General features: G+C 37.2%; 1 protein-coding gene and 1 long non-coding RNA gene across 3 annotated transcripts; one reads left to right on the forward strand and one right to left on the reverse strand.

The window, feature by feature from the left end:
- Positions 1–1419: 1419 nt before the first annotated feature.
- LOC110835553 (uncharacterized) lies at positions 1420–14049 on the forward strand. Of its 2 annotated transcripts, none has more exons than XM_022075871.2 (6): positions 1420–1815; positions 2288–2547; positions 4197–4546; positions 5794–5961; positions 7434–7552; positions 11903–14049. In XM_022075871.2, exons 1-6 carry the CDS (start codon positions 1721–1723, stop codon positions 13620–13622), a joined length of 2712 nt encoding a protein of 903 aa, XP_021931563.1. In that variant the 5' UTR covers positions 1420–1720; the 3' UTR covers positions 13623–14049. The 2 variants fall into 2 exon arrangements, with proteins under 2 accessions (XP_021931563.1, XP_021931565.1); XM_022075873.2 differs by lacking the exon at positions 1420–1815 and adding an exon at positions 1837–2151.
- LOC147873832 (uncharacterized) lies at positions 11798–14300 on the reverse strand. The gene is made up of 2 exons (XR_015535153.1): positions 14162–14300; positions 11798–12229 (listed from the first exon to the last, which is right to left on the reverse strand). It is a non-coding gene; the product is annotated as an uncharacterized LOC147873832 (long non-coding RNA).
- Positions 14301–16954: the final 2654 nt, after the last annotated feature.

A 16954-nucleotide genomic window follows, 5' to 3' on the forward strand; every position in this document is an offset into this window, starting at 1 on the left:
CCATACCATGGCCTACCTAGATAATACATCCGTGTATTTCCTCGAGGTATTATGCGACTACATCATACGAGTCTCGAGCAACATACTCGCACAAGAACACGTGTAACCAATCAATAATTATCAATGTCGGGTTTTTTGTTTCTATGTCTTCACATGGTCGTAGCAGATATTGTGGAAGATATATGGACGAGTCTGAAAATACAAAAATTTTCTCTCGACAAATTTATAATCACCAATATTGAATGAATCACATTGATCAAATTATTCTGAAGTTAAGTGTGACATGTTAACATTTAGACGAATGTTTCATATTCTCAATATTGACAGTCTACAGGAGAAATTAAAAGAGTAGAGTAGAGTAGAGATACCTGAGTACACACACCTTTTATTCTGTTCATGAGTTTCTGCACTTAAAAAATAGTTAATTGTCCTTTTAGAGATTATTTACTTGTATAGTAGGCGTTATTAACATATTTACTGTGTAGCAGTGGATTTATATAACATTTTAATATTTTTCTGTTAACCTTTGTCAATAAAATCTCCTCGGGCTATAAGCCGTATCAGTTGTGGACAAAAGCGGAACGTTTCGGAAACCATTTTCGCCTCCATCAGAAGATTTTATAGACTTCAGTTGCCGTCAATTTATGTAACGACGCTTTTTTCTGTACCTGAGACTAGCGTCGAAGCAAAGGATAATAGTGAATTTGAAATGATGTAGAACGAAACAGTAATTAGCCTGGAAGGGCCCTCAAAAAACCACGAAAAATTCCAGTCAGGATAGTCGGTCTTTGGGCCGAGATTTCAACCCAGGACCTGTGTGTGCGCGCGCGCGTGCGTGCGTGCGTGCAAGCAGGGTATCCAACATTAGTCAGGTTTTTTTTAAAGAATTTCCGCCCTCTCTGTTTTTAGCCATGTGCAGTTTTTTTTAGATCTTCATCGTTAAAATACAACTGTCATAAGCAACAATGAGAACGGCCCTATAATATGATTTATGTATATTTTTTTAACCTGAAACTGCTTACCAGATGGCCTCGACACATATTTTTAAGATTAAAGCCCATTCTTTACTGTGAATAGGCTTTTATAAAAATAGTGTTAGAACAAATTTAGGCCACAATTGCTTCTTATTCGTTAATCACATTACATTCCAAAGTGTTTTTTCCCCTACACAACACGGAGAAATTATCAGAATTGCATAAATATAGTTGTGTCGAACTGTATGTACCGTGGTTCACAAATTGGGTGAAGGTAGAAATTGTTCAAATATGATTACACATTTGTTGACACAGATGAGTTTTACGTTCATATGACAAGTCTGACAAAAATTCTTAGCGCTTATTGTGCTTTTAAGGAACAGTTTAGGGACTAGAACACATGTTCTTTTTTTTACCACAATGTTATATTCCCCTTCTGTAGCACGTTGTATTCATAACGACATATTGTTACAAAGGTTTTCCAACGCAGATGTTTCACCTGTTTGGCGCTGTGAGACACATATAAAGTGAACAGACATTTATTCGTAGAACGTTGGTTTCAGTGCAAACGAACACTGTTTGTCATTGGTTCGTGTGACCGTTGTGGATGTCGTGGTTTACTTTAATTGTGTTGGTTGGATGGTTTGTTTGTTGAGTCTGGTGTGCAGATATCTGCTATTATATAGCGTTAGGGATAATTTAATCCTATAACTCATTTTGTTGTCTTTGCAAATGAGTTAGTAAATATGAGTAATAGACGATGTGCAGCGAAAACGTGCTTCAACACCCAAGGATGTCGACCTAACCTTAAATTTTTTAATTTCCCTAAAGACGAGCAGCTGTAAGTTGTGATGAAACCGAATAATCGTTAGCCATTGGTCATTGGTTGTTGTGACCATTGTGAATGTCGTGGTTTACTTTAATTATATTGCTTGAATGGCTTTTTTGTGGAGTGTGCTGATCAGATCTTGGATATTATATAGCGTTACGAATAAATTAATAATACTATTAATTGTGTTATCTTTGCTCATGCATTAGTAAATATGAGCAATAGGCGGTGTGCAGCGAAAACTTCCCTCACCATCCAAGAATGACGACCTAACCTTAATTTTTATAATTTTTTAAAAGATCAGCAGCTTTAAGTTGTGATGAAACATAATACACCTATAACTATTATGTATGACATGCTCTGATAAATATATTAATGTTACAATAACACGTAGGAGTTAAAAGTTGTTGAAATTTAATTTTGATATGTTCTGTTTTTAAATTGTCCTTCTCTGTGCAGTACCATTTTTAATTTTTGTTTCCAGCTGCCATCAGTGGGCCATAAATAGTGATAGAGAGGATCTATTGGACAAGCCTGTTGAGCAATTAAGCAAATTTTTGTTATGTGCTGACCATTTTGAACCACATTGGTTTCTAAATCCCAAATACAAGACTACGTTTATCCGTACAGGACAACCTGTGCCTACAATCTTCTACAATAATCTAGCAGATTTTGTTCCAAAGAGCTTACAGAAAAGTTTTGCACTGAAGAATACAGATCATCATTTAGGTACTGAAGTCATAGGTATGATGATTTTGATAGTCTGTTGAATTTTTATAGTTATTACATATCTTGTTATTTTCAATGTGTTGTCAATCCTGTGGAGTATCTGATAAAAACATATTAGACATGAAGAGCTGGTTTATGTATCCCTGTAAAGAATAAGAGTTTAAATGGGTGGTAGAGGTAGGTTATGCATATTATAGACATGATTGTTGAACTGATGTAGAACAGTTGTCACAGTGAACTGTTAGAACTAGTGTGCAGTGTGTAACACAGGTCCACCTATCATTAGTTTTTATGAATAATACAAAAGGATTCAAATGATATTAAGGGGTTACCAAATTTTATTTTACTCTTTACATTTTTCCTTCTTCTTTTTTCTTTCTTACATTGAATATACTTTATACAGTTCATGACAAATTTCTCTTTGGACTAGGAGTCAGAGAGTTTTTTTACCATCTTGGTTTTATATTTCATTGACTAATAAAATAAATGTGCTGCATAACCTCTTCAGTTTTCATAGTGATAAGCTATAAAACAACCACTTGCTTGTATCTCTATCCATTCCTTGTCTGTCCTATAAAAATGAGTAGTTACAGTTTGTAGGAAATTATGAATATTTTAATATTGAAAATTATTGGAGGTGCAAATATAGGCAATGGACAAGCAAACAATTAACTGTGTAGGATTTGAGGTTTTCACATCAGGGAGTCTGAATATGGCTGTCTTCTGGGTTGCACCATGTAGTCTGGCAGAAGTTTACTATTGTTTCAGAGGTCCTTGCTGCCTCAGTCATCAGGACAATGAGTAAGACTCTAACAGACTACACGGTGCAACAACCCAGAAAACAGCCATCTTCAATCAACTGATTTTCCTTTTAATGTTTCATGATTATATTTCTTATTCTTCATTGCCTCTAATCAGTTTCATTAGGAAATACTAAGCCAAGTGATTTTGTACAATGTATTTGTCATTCTTTTAAGGAATGAATGATTAGGTTATGCAGCGTTGTGAAATGACATTTCATTTTGTATCAGTGTGGAATGACCTTTAACTTGTTTATTGCTATGTTATTAATTATAAAGGGTGATGTATGGCTTAATATCTTAACTTCATGACTTTATTCCTGTGGTTCGTCCCTGTCAGAAATTTTATATAAACACCAGTCCAATAGATTCATTCCTCAGTGGTTACAGATTTATCATTGAATGTAACTGAGACGATTGAACAAGTTCTTATGTCACGTTTCTATTGCTGAATTTGCATTAAGTATTTAAAGTGGCTACCCTCAGCTTCCACACACATCTTGGCACATCTGTGAATCAAGCATATAGTTTGCATCAGTTCATTACTATTCTCCTTTGCATGGGTTGCAGCATCCAAAATGTGAGTGAGCAAAGCAATGGAAACAGGTGTCAATCCTAGTGAAATTATGCAAGCTGCATGCATGATATAAAGATGTCAGGATGTGTTCTGAGGCTTAAGGTGGTCATTATGAATATTTATTATAACTTTAGCTATACAATTTTGTGTTCTGTACTTGTTCACTAATGATAAACCCATAACTATTTGAGAATCAGATGTTCTGACTGGGAATGATCTCAGGAATAAGCTCCTGAAGTTAAGATATTTAAATCATGAATCACCTTTATATTGTTTTATGTTTTCAGATCAAGGAAATTGCCTGTGCCATAATATGAACGTTTTTGAAAATGATGTGGAGAACTCTGTACAGCAAAGTACAGAAGAATTAGAGGCGATCTTGAGAGATGGTGATGCATCTGATGGTTCACAGTTTAAGTTTGCAACATCAGATACTCAGACAGATGCAGAGGACTGTACTGTGGAAATAAAATTTGATTTAGATTCTTATGTTGAGGATTCGTCTGCTATAAGAGGCTGTCACAAAATTTGCAGGCTCTGTGCACATCTGGTTTATGAATACAAATTAATTTCAATTTTTTCTCCAGACAAAACAAAGTGTTTGGCAAATAAAATGAACAGACTTCTGCCAGAAAAAGTGAGTAACACGGTTGAATACTGTGTACAGTGAATTGATTTTTACGTAGCAAAAAATATTTTTTTAGTTACTTATTCATCTAGTTGTAAATGGTCTTTGTCCAAACCCATGTTCAGTTTGGTTTGAGTTTCTTCAAGTACAGCGCCGTATTAATTTACAAGATTTTGGAGTATAGAAGTGATAGCTGACTAAGCTGAATATTGTATGTAAATAAAAATTATACTTCACAGCACATTTCCATTATTATATTCACTGACTGTACAGAACAGGGAATGTGACCTATATGTAATAAAGAAGGCTGAAGTCATTTACTGAGATGAGAAGAAACCAGGAGCTTGTGGACAAAAGAATCACAAGTATTAAACAAAAATCTATTCAGAAGGATAACAATAATTAAAGATAATGATGAACTGAAAAACATTGGATTGTATTTAAACAAGTGTAAAGAGAAATGGAAAAGTTCATTGATGAAGTATGAGGAGGAATAAATCATAAACTGAGGGGTAGCAAAGAGGAGAGATAGTTGTATAGTTTAAAATTAAAGTAGAAAATGTAAAACGATTGTAAAGATATGTGTAAGTGGTCATAAGACCAGGGAGTCATGCCCAACATTGTAAACTGTAAGCGACAGACTTTATAAATGTCAGTGTCATTGAATATTCTTTCTTTGGCTTCAAGGAATAAGAGACAATTGGGCGATGAAAATTGCCTGCATTTCACTCAGATTTACTTTTTATTTAATGCATTTAACTAAGCGGTATATACTGTCTCAGGATGTTGCTGCTCAAACAACTGGAACTCTACAGTTTTCTTTTTTGCACTGCAACACAGTAATTCCAGGATGATTGTGTAAAATCTATAAAATATTTTTGAATAACTGTGTGGGCTGTATCTTAAACAAGTGGTTTACTGATGTTGGTTTTTGCAAACCAACACTCACTATCTATACACATTATTTTGTTCGGCTCTTGTATTTTCATGCAGAATACACTTTCGCAGTGTCTAGTGATAAAAAAAATTACACTGTACAAGGAATAGTTGACCCATATAAACTCTCACAGAAGTAAACTAATATTTTGTGAGGTTTGAGGTTTACCAATGTTTCAGAGGTGCTTGATGCATCCGTCATTAGGACAATGATGGCTGACGCAGCAACATTTTGTTCAAATTATGGGCTGCATGAATGAAGAGTTTTTATTAAATTTAATCTTGTAAGAGTATACAATAAAATTAACGCTTTATTGCAGGTCTTGGAAGGAGATGGGTTGCCTGAACATATATGTAATTCATGTGTGAACAAATTGAATGAATGTGACATGGTGATCCAGTCTTTCATAGCAGCTGACAAAAAGTTAAGAAGTTTGTTTCGAATGCAGAATTTCATACCAGCTACAACCGATGAAGAAACATTTAAGGTGATTTAATTTGTGTTTATTAGTTTGTAATGTACTTGTACATTTATTTTCTGAAGACCAGGATTTATCCTCTTTCACTTCTTTATTCTTATTTTTAATCCCGAAACCAATGTGTTGAACTTTTATCATGTGCTTTTCACTCTTAGGTACATTACTTATTATAATTATAATATGAATACATGTTTGTAATCTCTCTCACCATGCCTTTAGCATGTAGAATATATGGTATGCACTGGCAGGATACATTATGTTGTTTATCTGTAATGAAATGGGAGAGTAATTACTTGTTAGGTAATCTGAAAATTTATTAGTGGTAGGGCATTAAGTGTGTCCCACTATACGCCATGTAGGCGTTTGGAGTGAGTGGAGGTATAGCTCCTCTCTTCCTTGACCTCGGCACTAGATGGGGGTGAGTGGTCAGCATCACGCCCCGGGAAAGGACCCTGGTACCCATTGTAGAGGAGGCTGGGTGGGCCCCAGAGTCGGTCTGGACGCAGAGGCTAGAGGAAAAATCCTCTGCCCCCGTCGGGGATCGAACCCCGGTCGTCCAGCCCATAGCTAGTCACTATACTGACTGAGCTATCCCGGCTCATAGTGGTAGGGCATATAAACCTATAATGGACAGAGACATTTATATTGTATGTTCCAGAGAGAGTTCTGATTTTCAATAATCTGTCAGAATTTGTATTTGTCTTTTCCTGTTAAGTTTTGTTGTCATTGAAGAGTAGAAAATGCAGAGTATGAAATAAATGGTAATGATAGGATTTGAGGTTTTCATGGCATTGAGTCTGAAGATTACCGTCTTCTGGGTTGTTGCACCGTGTAGTCTGGTAGGTGTCTACCAATGTTTCAGAGGTCATACTGACTCCGTCATCGCCCTGATGACAGAGACAGCATGACCTCTGAAATGATGGTCGACATCTACCAGACTACACGGTGCAACAACCCAGAAGACGGTAATCCTCAAGTAGTAATGATGACAGATACCAATTTGTCTCATCCACCAGAGAACTGTTGCAACAAAAATTTGAGTACATATCATTCTGAAGCACGTGGTTCTCACGCCAGTTGGTTTGACACTAAAGAAGTGTACAACCATGCTGCCTTACTTACTTGGATTTCCCTACTTTGTCTTTCCATTCGTCGTTGTCTACACCGATATCTTGCATGTGTTTTTGGTGTGGAGTCCGTGTCACCACTTTTTTAGTCAGTCCTTTGTTTCTTACTATGTGTAAGCATCTTGGAATATTGTGACAAGTATATTTCTTCAGTCACCAGTCCACATAAGATAGAAAGACTAGCAGAGCAGGTGCATGTAGGCAGTGCTGGATTTTATGATATGTTAGCATCCCCAGAAGTTAAATTTGGGCCAGGGAAACATACTATTCATGTACATTATTTGGGTACATCGGAACAATAAAGGTTAATAAGGAATTTGTATTTAATTTATTGTTTGTGTGTTACTGTTCTAGGATGATGAAGGAAATAGAAAATCGCCCACAGTTACAGTGGAGGACTCGGGGTTACCGCCTGGTCTTGCGGAGTTTCTTGCGCTAAAAGATAGTTCACCAGATGATAATTTGTTAGACAGGTAAATTTCTAGACTTTACTAGCTATAGTGCCATGAGGTTTATAGAGTATGTGTGTGCATAAAGGCACTCGGAAATACGCAGACCGAAGAGTCTTAAGTGCTTCTCCTCTTGGGTGTTTGCTCTTTTATTTTATTTAGTTAAGTTGATCAGTTTGATATGGTTTTCCATTTCAAGTATGTCATTTTTATACAAACCATTATTCTGAGATATGCATGTAAGAGTTGTAGTCATGATGGATGACATTTTCAAATCCATTCACTTTCAGTTGTTTTCTGCTTATTGGATTGTTTTGATACTTGTTTTTATAAAGAAAACACAGCAGAAAGTTGGGGGATGTAAGTCCCAGTAAGGATACCTGCATATTTATAGATCGATATGCTCTAGCTTTTAGATATATATATATATATATATATATATATATATATATATATATATATAGTCCGTACATTTGTGGGTATGAGTTTAAATGGATCACACTCTATTACTAAAGTTTTTCTTTCAGGCAAGTCAGTATTTTTTTTTTGCACTTTTATTTAAATTTTGTTCAGATTAAATAGGAATTATTATATTATTAAGTGTTCTGTCTTACGACAGGTCCATTGCTCTGCCCAAAAAGAGCTCTCCAGTTGTCCCTATTCTCGGCTTCTCGCTTTAATTCCTGGAACTTCATCATCTTTCCTTGTTTAAGGTCGTCGGTTAGCTGTATCAATCTTCTTCCTAGTCCTCTCTTTCCTTCAACCTGGCCTTCGATGATATCACTCATTAATCCATCCTTCTCATAATATGTCCCAGCCAGTTAGCTTTCCTTCGTGTAATCGCCTGCAGAATGTTTCTTTGCTCGTTGACTCTCCTCAATACTTCTTCGTTGGTCACTCGATCCGTCCACCTGATCTTCTCTATTCTTCTCCAACACCACATTTCGAAACTCTCCAGGTATTTCCGTTCCTTCTTCCTGAGTGTCCAAGTCTCTGCTCCATACGTAACACTTCACTAGTTTCTTCTTCATCTCCAAGCCCAACTTGCTAGTGAGAAGTATCCTCTTCTTGACGAAAGCTGCCTTGGCCATGGCTATCCTTGCTTTTACTTCCTTGGTGCATAGGGCGTCCGTCGTGACTATGCTTCCCAAGTACTTGAAATGCTCCACATTCTCCAGCTGTTGGTTTCCAATTACAATGTTCAATGGTTCTGCTTTCGGTGCTATCCTCATTACCTTTGATTTTTCAATGTTGAAAATAGGAATAGAGATTAATAATTCTTTGATTATTGTTCCTCACTTTGACATCCAGTGCATGTAAGTAATATTCATGTATAACTCATATCCAGACCGTCTTTTTTACTTGTGTGCTTTCATGGTTAGAAGTCAAAATTTAATTCAAAAGAAATTTCTGTACCCTTTCTTTGAAGTTGTTACCATTAGAATAGATATTAATGGCCCTCTTTTCCTTGAATCACCCCAGCAAGATTAATTAAAGTTCATCATACTTTCCCATTTTCACTTTTTTACACCTTGCAGAAATGTTCCTCCTTTCTTTGGGCATCTCCCCTCCCGGCATACTCAATTTAAGCATAGAACACAACATGCCAAACTTCCTGTAGCCATTCATAAAACCTTTGGATTTGACACAACTTTCTCAATGACATTTATTTTTTCTTTGATGAAAGATCTTTGTGTTTTATTACTGGCTCTGGTTATATATTGATGGTTATCAAACAGGAAAAGTCCTGTACTGTGAGGCTGCATGCCAAACTTTCCACCCCGTGGTTAATGGTTTCACAGTATGTTAGTCTGACTGCACTTAAAGCTGGACTGTATGTTAGTTGTGACACAAGGATGATAAAAGTTAACAAAACAGACATGATACCAAGGGAAAACTCTGAGATTTGAGGTTTTCATGGTGATGATGTTTTTCTGGGTTTTTGCGCCATGTAGACCCACCAGTAGATGCCAGCATTTCGGAGAAACATCTTTTATCTTCAGCCCTGAAGATGGTGACAGTGTATACAAGTCTACATGCTATCATAACCCAGAACAGCACCATCAAGATAATACTTTGTTCTTGCTTGAGGGCACCAAATACAAGTTACGCATATGTTAAATAATCCGTATATCATATATTTTGTCTTCTGGGTTGTTGCATTGTGTAGTCTGGTCGATGTTTACCAACGTTTCAGAGGTCATACTGCCTCCGTCATCAGGGCGATGAATTTGCCAATAGGGTGGGTGGGGCTAGGTTTATAGGAGCCGGACCGTGAATAGAGTAGCCTGCCCCGAGCCAATGAGAGCAGGCGTTGGAGTGGACCAATAGGAGCGCGTGTATGCGAGTGTGAGAGAGGGGTCGAGGGCCTCGGGAAGTGCGTCTGGTGGGACATCGGGAGTTGGGTTGATTGTGATCGGGGCCCTGAAAAGGGCCAGGTTAGTGGTCTGGGTGGTTCAGGCAGTGCACTCTGGATTGCTCTCGGTGTCCACGAAGAGTGTGAATACGGGGCTTCCATGACCGGCTCAGGTGAAGTCCATCTTCCCTATTGAAGTTATTGGGATGTAATTCGATCTCGATGGCTTCCCTGATTATCCGATCCATGTAGCCGGTTTTTGTGGAGAGGATGGAAGTATCCCCGAGCTGTATGAGGTGTCCCGTGTTGAAGCGATGTTCAGCAACGGCAGATTTCTCAGGCTGCCCGAGCCGGATGTGGCACTCGTGCTCGCTGACCCTGGCCTCAATAGAACGGCCTGTCTGACCGATGTAAACTTTGCCGCACTCGCAGGGAACGCTGTAAATGCCAGGCGTCTTCAGTCCTAGGTCGTTCTTGACCGGCTGGAGAAAACTGAATTTTCTTTGGCGGAAGACCAACAGTTGAGTGATGTTTGTTCATTTGGTGCATCTACAGGTAAATCATTCAAGCTGGTGTCACTTGTGTATTTCTGAAGTTTATGAGTTGCAATAAGAAGAATTTTGAAGATTTCCTTAACAGAAGTTATTTATAACTCTGGAAAAGCAATCTAAATTGTTTATGTAACAAAGAACTCTACCTAACAATGGGAACCACAGATATTATTAAGACACAATATAATTTATAAATAGTACTTGACATCCATGAAACAAATGTTCTGTAATGCTGACAGTCTACTTAAGAAATTAATAAAATTATTATGTAAAATTGTTACATAATAACACGAAACCTGGGCCCTGTGTGTGTGTGTGTGTGTATGAACAGGATTTTCAGAACCTCGTATAATATAGGTAATTTTATTTTATTGTTTTTATGGAGAAATACTTGACTTGAATTGGAAACATTTTGTAATACTTGGTGCTAAGTCATGCAGTTCCTGCTAGGAAGTGATAGTTACATTTTGGTTCATCAGTGAACACATTGTACATATTTTGTTAGTATGAACTGCAAGATGGTGTTAGTTAATCAAGAGAAGAGCTGAAATGTTAATGTTTAACTAGGTAATGACGTTCATGATAATTTTGTCATTAGATGTGCTTTTGTATAATGGTCCAAGATTCACAAATGTAAGATGTCATAACTGCTTGACGAACAAAATTTTTGGAATGGGATCCTATAAAATTTACTGAACGTTAATCTGCCAGTCCAGAAGATGTAATTATAAATTAAATGTAAAAATGTGCGTGGAGATCCTGGCATTTTACTAAGCTGCACAACTTCAAAGTAGCATGCAGTTGGAAGTCTTCTGAGTTGTTACTCCATGTGGTCTGACCACATTGTGCAGCAACCCAGAGTACCATCATTTATATTTACATCACTGTGAAAACCTCAAATTCTGCTTCAAAGTACCACTTTTAAATAAGACATTCATGTTATCTGTATTATCGTAACACTAAGCTTTATCATCTTGATACAATTGCTGTTGAGTGTAATGAGAGGAACAGGCATGTTAACCTCATCACTTTACTTCTGGCGAGCATGGCTGATAATGGCAAACATTACCGCAAGTCTGTTATAACTGACCGACTTGGTGTAATTACCCTCGGAAAAGTTTGTTTTACGTACCACAGGGAAGTCTGTGATTAATTATTGTATTCACAACAAAAACCTCTACCAAACGTGTGAGTGGTTTGTACTCCTATGTCATATTCAGGAGGTCTCGGTTTAAAGTTTTGAACATGACAGCTTTCTTCCACATCCTTTTCAATTCATTATTCAGTAATAATTGTCACTTGATAGTATATAACCTTAACAGTTGAAAGTGTGATTAAAGGAACAAATAATGAACAAGTAAATAAATAACAAAGATGATATTTAATACCTCCATAGAAGCTGTAACCTTTTTTCCAGAATGCCCATGGACTTTCTGGTGTAACTAATACATTACTTCTGTATTTCAGAGTATGTCCAAGCCAGAGATGTGATAAAGTATACATAATTAAAAGACCTCCCTACCTTACTCAAGTTAAGAATTCAGATACTGCTGAAACAGGTGATGCAGATATTGAACATGAGTCAGTACCAGACCAAATGCAAGAAATGACGGTGCAGATGTTGGAAGAATCCTGTGATTCATCAAATCTTGGTAATAATGAGACTTCTACAGACTGTGACCCTCTGGTGCGTATGAAAGCTGAAGACTCTTGGTCTGCAAGTGTTGAAGACTCAAATTGCTGTATGGACCCAGCTGACACAGTACAAGGCATGAAAGTATATCGGTGTTCTGTCTGTAAAATTGAGTACAATGAAAGACATAAGTTGCTTATCCATGAAATTACACAACACATATTTGAAGAAAAACAAGCAAAAGGAATGTCCGTTCTACATAAGAAATACAAACGAGAGCAAGTTGCGTGCAGTATGTGTAGTCAGATCTTCAGTGGGAAGAAGCCTCTCAGGCGACATATAAAGGAACAACATATTCCAGTAGAAAATATTTGTGACTTCTGTGGTGCGTACTACCAAAACAAAAGTCAGTTGGAGGTTCATCGAAGACTTCACACTAACGAAAAACCATTTAAGTGTGAAACATGTAATATTAACTTTCACTTCAAGAAAGAATTGCAACGACACAAGCGCAGTAGCCACAGACAGGTGAAGTCCCTTACGTGTGCAATTTGCAACAAAACTTGTCCAAATAGAAATGCAATGTGGAGACATGAAAAGATACATACAGATGACAGAAATGTCTTGTGTTATTTATGTGGAAAGGTGCTGTCAAACCCTCAAAGTATGAGAGTGCACATGAGAACTCATTCTAGTGACCGACCATGTTCTTGTCCCACTTGTGGAAAGAGCTTCAAGGATAACGCGTCTGTCAATAAGCATATGTTGATGCATTCCACAAAGAATTTTGTTTGTGATATCTGTGGCAGGGCATTCTATAGCAAGGCCCTAGTAAAGCAACACAAACTTAGCCATTCAGGAGTTAAGCCTCACAAATGTGAGACATGTGGCACAGCGTACAATAGGTTAGGAAATTTGAATCAGCATAAAAAGAAACATGCTGCAAACTCTCAGTCCATAGAGGATCTTTCCCATGAATGCGTCATGTGTGGTAAGAGGATGCGGTCAGAGTTGACACTCAAGTACCACCTGGCAAAACATACTGGAGAAAAGAAGCCGTTTGATTGTGAAGTTTGTGGAAAACGTTTTGTTGCCGTGGATCCGTATCGAGTGCATATGCGTATACACACTGGAGAGCGTCCTTATCAGTGTACCACGTGTGGTAAAACCTTTCGAAGCTCATTTACACTGAAACAGCATGCTGCACTTCACAGGGATGAGTGTCCATATGCTTGTCCCTTTTGTGAACGTAAATTTAAACGACTTCAGTCGTTGATTGTACATAAGCGGACACACACAGGCGAGAAGCCACACCGATGTCCATTTTGTGGACGTGGGTTTGCTCAGAAGGGAGACATGTTAAAACACACCAGAACACACACTAGAGACAGGCCTGCGAGAGTTGTTACAGAAATAGAAAACATATCTGAATTGGCACTTAGTGATTCCGAGATAACTAGCGAGTACCTCATCGATATGCCAATAGTTGAAGTGGAAACTGAAATTCATCCAGAAATGCAATTGGAAATTAATGCTGAAATGCATGATTCATAAGTGACATATTGGTATTTATTTTGTGAGGCAGTTCTAAGTCTGTTTGATCAGTTGCAAAAAAGTTTGGAAGTATTGGTAAAGGCATGTTTAAATTAAATATGGTACTGACAGCATCAGAGTCTGTATTCCTATACAGAATTTCTCTTTATTTTGTTCTGTCAAGTATAAGAATAATTAAATGATATGTGCTGTTTAACTATGTATAATATTAATTGTAACTTGTTTTACTTTCCATATCTTCCTACGATAAAGGGAGCACAGTACCATAGAAGTACATTTATCATTGTTATGTGTAAGTCAGTGTTTGTAATATTTTATGTTGTGGCAAAAATACTTTTAGATTAAGAGCTTTTAGTGAAGTCTGGTTGATGTGCTCAGAATCACAGGATCTAAATACATGGTAATGATTATTTACAGTCATACAGAATATTACCACTTTCATCTTGTTTACTTATCCCATTGCACTTATTTTAAGTTTCTTTCTTTTCTACAGTAGAGGCAAAAGAACCAAATGGGCTTTGGAGGTTGAGGTTACATACCTTTATTGAAGTTACTGAAGATTATTCAACATAGGGCTTCTACATGGCAGAGTAAAGGCCGCCATTCACGATCGCTCCAGATGGATGACATCCGAATGGATGACGTCCAAACGGATGTCGTCCAAAGAGGTACTACATTCACGGTCGCGTCACGCCAGTCGCGGTTTGTTGTCCCTCTGTGAAGTGCGTGGTGTTTGCGATGGACGAAGAATTGGTACTAGCTACGGCAGTATGCCTGTATATTAAAAGGAAAAAACCAAAACGAAAGTGGTCAAAGCAATGGCTCTTAAATAGAAGCAATTTAAGTCCTTATGCTCCTTTCTGAAGCAACTTCTAAGGGAATTTTCTTTGTTGGCGGTAGGATCTTTGGTTTTAAATAAAACCACCAATTCTTCCATTGCTAAGCTTCTTTTAGCTTTATCATGATAGTCTTCATTACTTATCTGCCACAAACATGGCAACTCTCTATATTTATCAATCACCTCAATAACAAACTCACGACCCGACATTATACAAGTTTGGACTTCACTGGACGAAGGCTCGTGGCAGACTGGCATGAGAATGGACCACGTTTCCGCCACTCACGAACCGATTTGGAGTGGCTCGATCGCCGATTCCCCCATTCACGATACGATGGCGCGATGGAGTGATGGAGCGATCCGATGGATTATGGCTCGACACAATATCCAAACGAGCCCACCACGCCACGCCAATGGACTTCAGTTTCCGCATTCACTGTACAATTTTGGAGCGACACCGCGCCATTTGGACGAATGGAGCGATCGTGAATGGCGGCCTTAAGAAAGTGTGAAATTTCAACAGCCACCATATGACAGTAAATGGGTCTTCATGTTTGAGCATGCACAGATATGTTCTGCCATGCATTCACAGAGAATATGAAGGGCAGTGAGTCTGTTCAGTTTGCCAAATATTGTTATTTTGAGAACTCATTACACCATAATGTTGTGATTTGAAGAGTGAGCAGTCCCTAAGTTTTCCGTACAACTGCACAAGACTTCACAAATTTACCGCGTGATTAGCGAAGCTCAATGAGACAAGGCCCTGGGTCACGCTACAGTGTACTAATTGTTTAGGCATTTAAAGGAGGGCCAACAGCCACAAAAAGAAACACTACCAGTAGCTCCTAATGTGGTCACAGCATGATTTCTTTACAGAAAAATTTCATGACACTACAGAGATGTTCTTCCCTCATTAGAATTCAAAAGCCGCATAAGAAACTTCTGAAAGCCTCCTAGGATTTTTTGTTGTGTTCTCTGTACTCATATGGTAAGTCTTCAAAGAAATCAATCTGCAAGTAATAATGTCATTATAACAGTTCAATCTTTGCTCATAAATAACATGTTCATACTTGGGTGTCATTAAGCATAGTCAAACCATTGAAATTCATTAAATATTGAAGACATTTAACATTAAAATCATAAGTTTCCAGATTAATATGCTGTACATTTTTCAATGCCATATATGGAAGTATTAAATACAATTAAATATATTTGGTGCTGTTTCAACATCTGACGTATAGTGCCGAACCCTGAAGGTGGGGCTGTTGCTATATTATACAATATATTGCTGATTGTCTGGGGCCCAATTACCTGTGGAATGGATTAGTGAATTATCCGTGGTCTCAGATTGGCTGTAATATGTGCTTATATTTTTATTAACTACTCACAGCACTGTTTTATATGAGTGTAACTTGACTCACTACGTGGGTATGCAAGAAAAATAAAAACAAGTTAGGCTAACAGAAAAATACAAATTTGTGGATTTTCTGATAAAAATGTGTGTATCTGTTTTGCTTACATTGATAATGATACTTCTAATAAAATATAATTTGAGTTAACCGTGTTTCTCGATTATCATAGCCCTTACTTCCCCCAATTACAATGGATAATCAGCACTCTACTGTACAAGCAGCATCCCTCCTTTTCATGCGTGCTCATAAAGGATCAGCACCAAGTTGCTATCCTATACTTTCATCATACTGATGATAACAGGTTCTATTTGTAATCTAAATAGCAAATTTGTTAGGTTTCTGAAGCAGTCAGTGTTATGTTTCTTAGTCTTAGTGCATTTTTCTTATTTTATAATGCTCATGATATCATGCCCCCATGTCTGTCCCACCCACACACCTTTTAATATTAGCAAAAAATTTAAAGTTTTAGTATTAAATTCACAACACCAGAGGTAACCACACATTTTTTTCTATTTAATTTGCTATCAAGTTGGTGAACAAGTGGATCTGCCAAGGTGGGGATGCTTTATGTGGTAATAGATTATCAAAGAATTTTTTTCAGTGTAAAATACAATCGCAGCTGCACAGAAATCTTTAACTTCCATGTGATGGTGATACTGAACGATGAGTTATACAAGTGAACTTTGTATAAAATGTTTTTCATGTTCGTTTTGAACATGGCAATGGCATGAAACTTTGAGGTTATATCTGAGAAATATTTTATCAGAAACTGTACAACTGGAAATTGTGCACAGAAATTAATTACTAAATTAAATATTTTTTAATTTATTATTCCCCTAATCTCACCAGAAGTAAATCATGCAATACAGATTCTCTTTGGAACATTTTATTGTGGTGACATTATTCCAGAAAGTTTTCCATTTTTAATTTAAACTATCTACTGAAAATAAAGGGCACCAAAACATGAATTTACAAATAGTTCTATGAATTACTGGAGGTCATTTTTAAGTATTTATTTAGTGCCTTATGGACAGTGAATTGTGTGTAATAGTTCTGTAATATTCCATATTAAATACCACCTT

The sequence above is a fragment of the Zootermopsis nevadensis genome, unplaced genomic scaffold, assembly GCF_977971745.1.
Source record: "Zootermopsis nevadensis isolate Lab colony 2312 unplaced genomic scaffold, Znev_1.0 Znev_ptg000013l, whole genome shotgun sequence".
Lineage (NCBI taxonomy): Eukaryota > Metazoa > Arthropoda > Insecta > Blattodea > Termopsidae > Zootermopsis > Zootermopsis nevadensis.

What these genes read in the sequence shown, in the direction of transcription:
- LOC110835553 (XM_022075871.2), top strand. Translation starts at nt 1,721, where the DNA reads ATGAGTAATAGACGATGTGCAGCGAAAACGTGCTTCAACACCCAAGGA. An exon ending in TTTAGGTACTGAAGTCATAG is followed by an intron (nt 2,548 to 4,196) that starts GTATGATGATTT and finishes TTATGTTTTCAG; the next exon opens with ATCAAGGAAATTGCCTGTGC. An exon ending in CCGATGAAGAAACATTTAAG is followed by an intron (nt 5,962 to 7,433) that starts GTGATTTAATTT and finishes TTACTGTTCTAG; the next exon opens with GATGATGAAGGAAATAGAAA.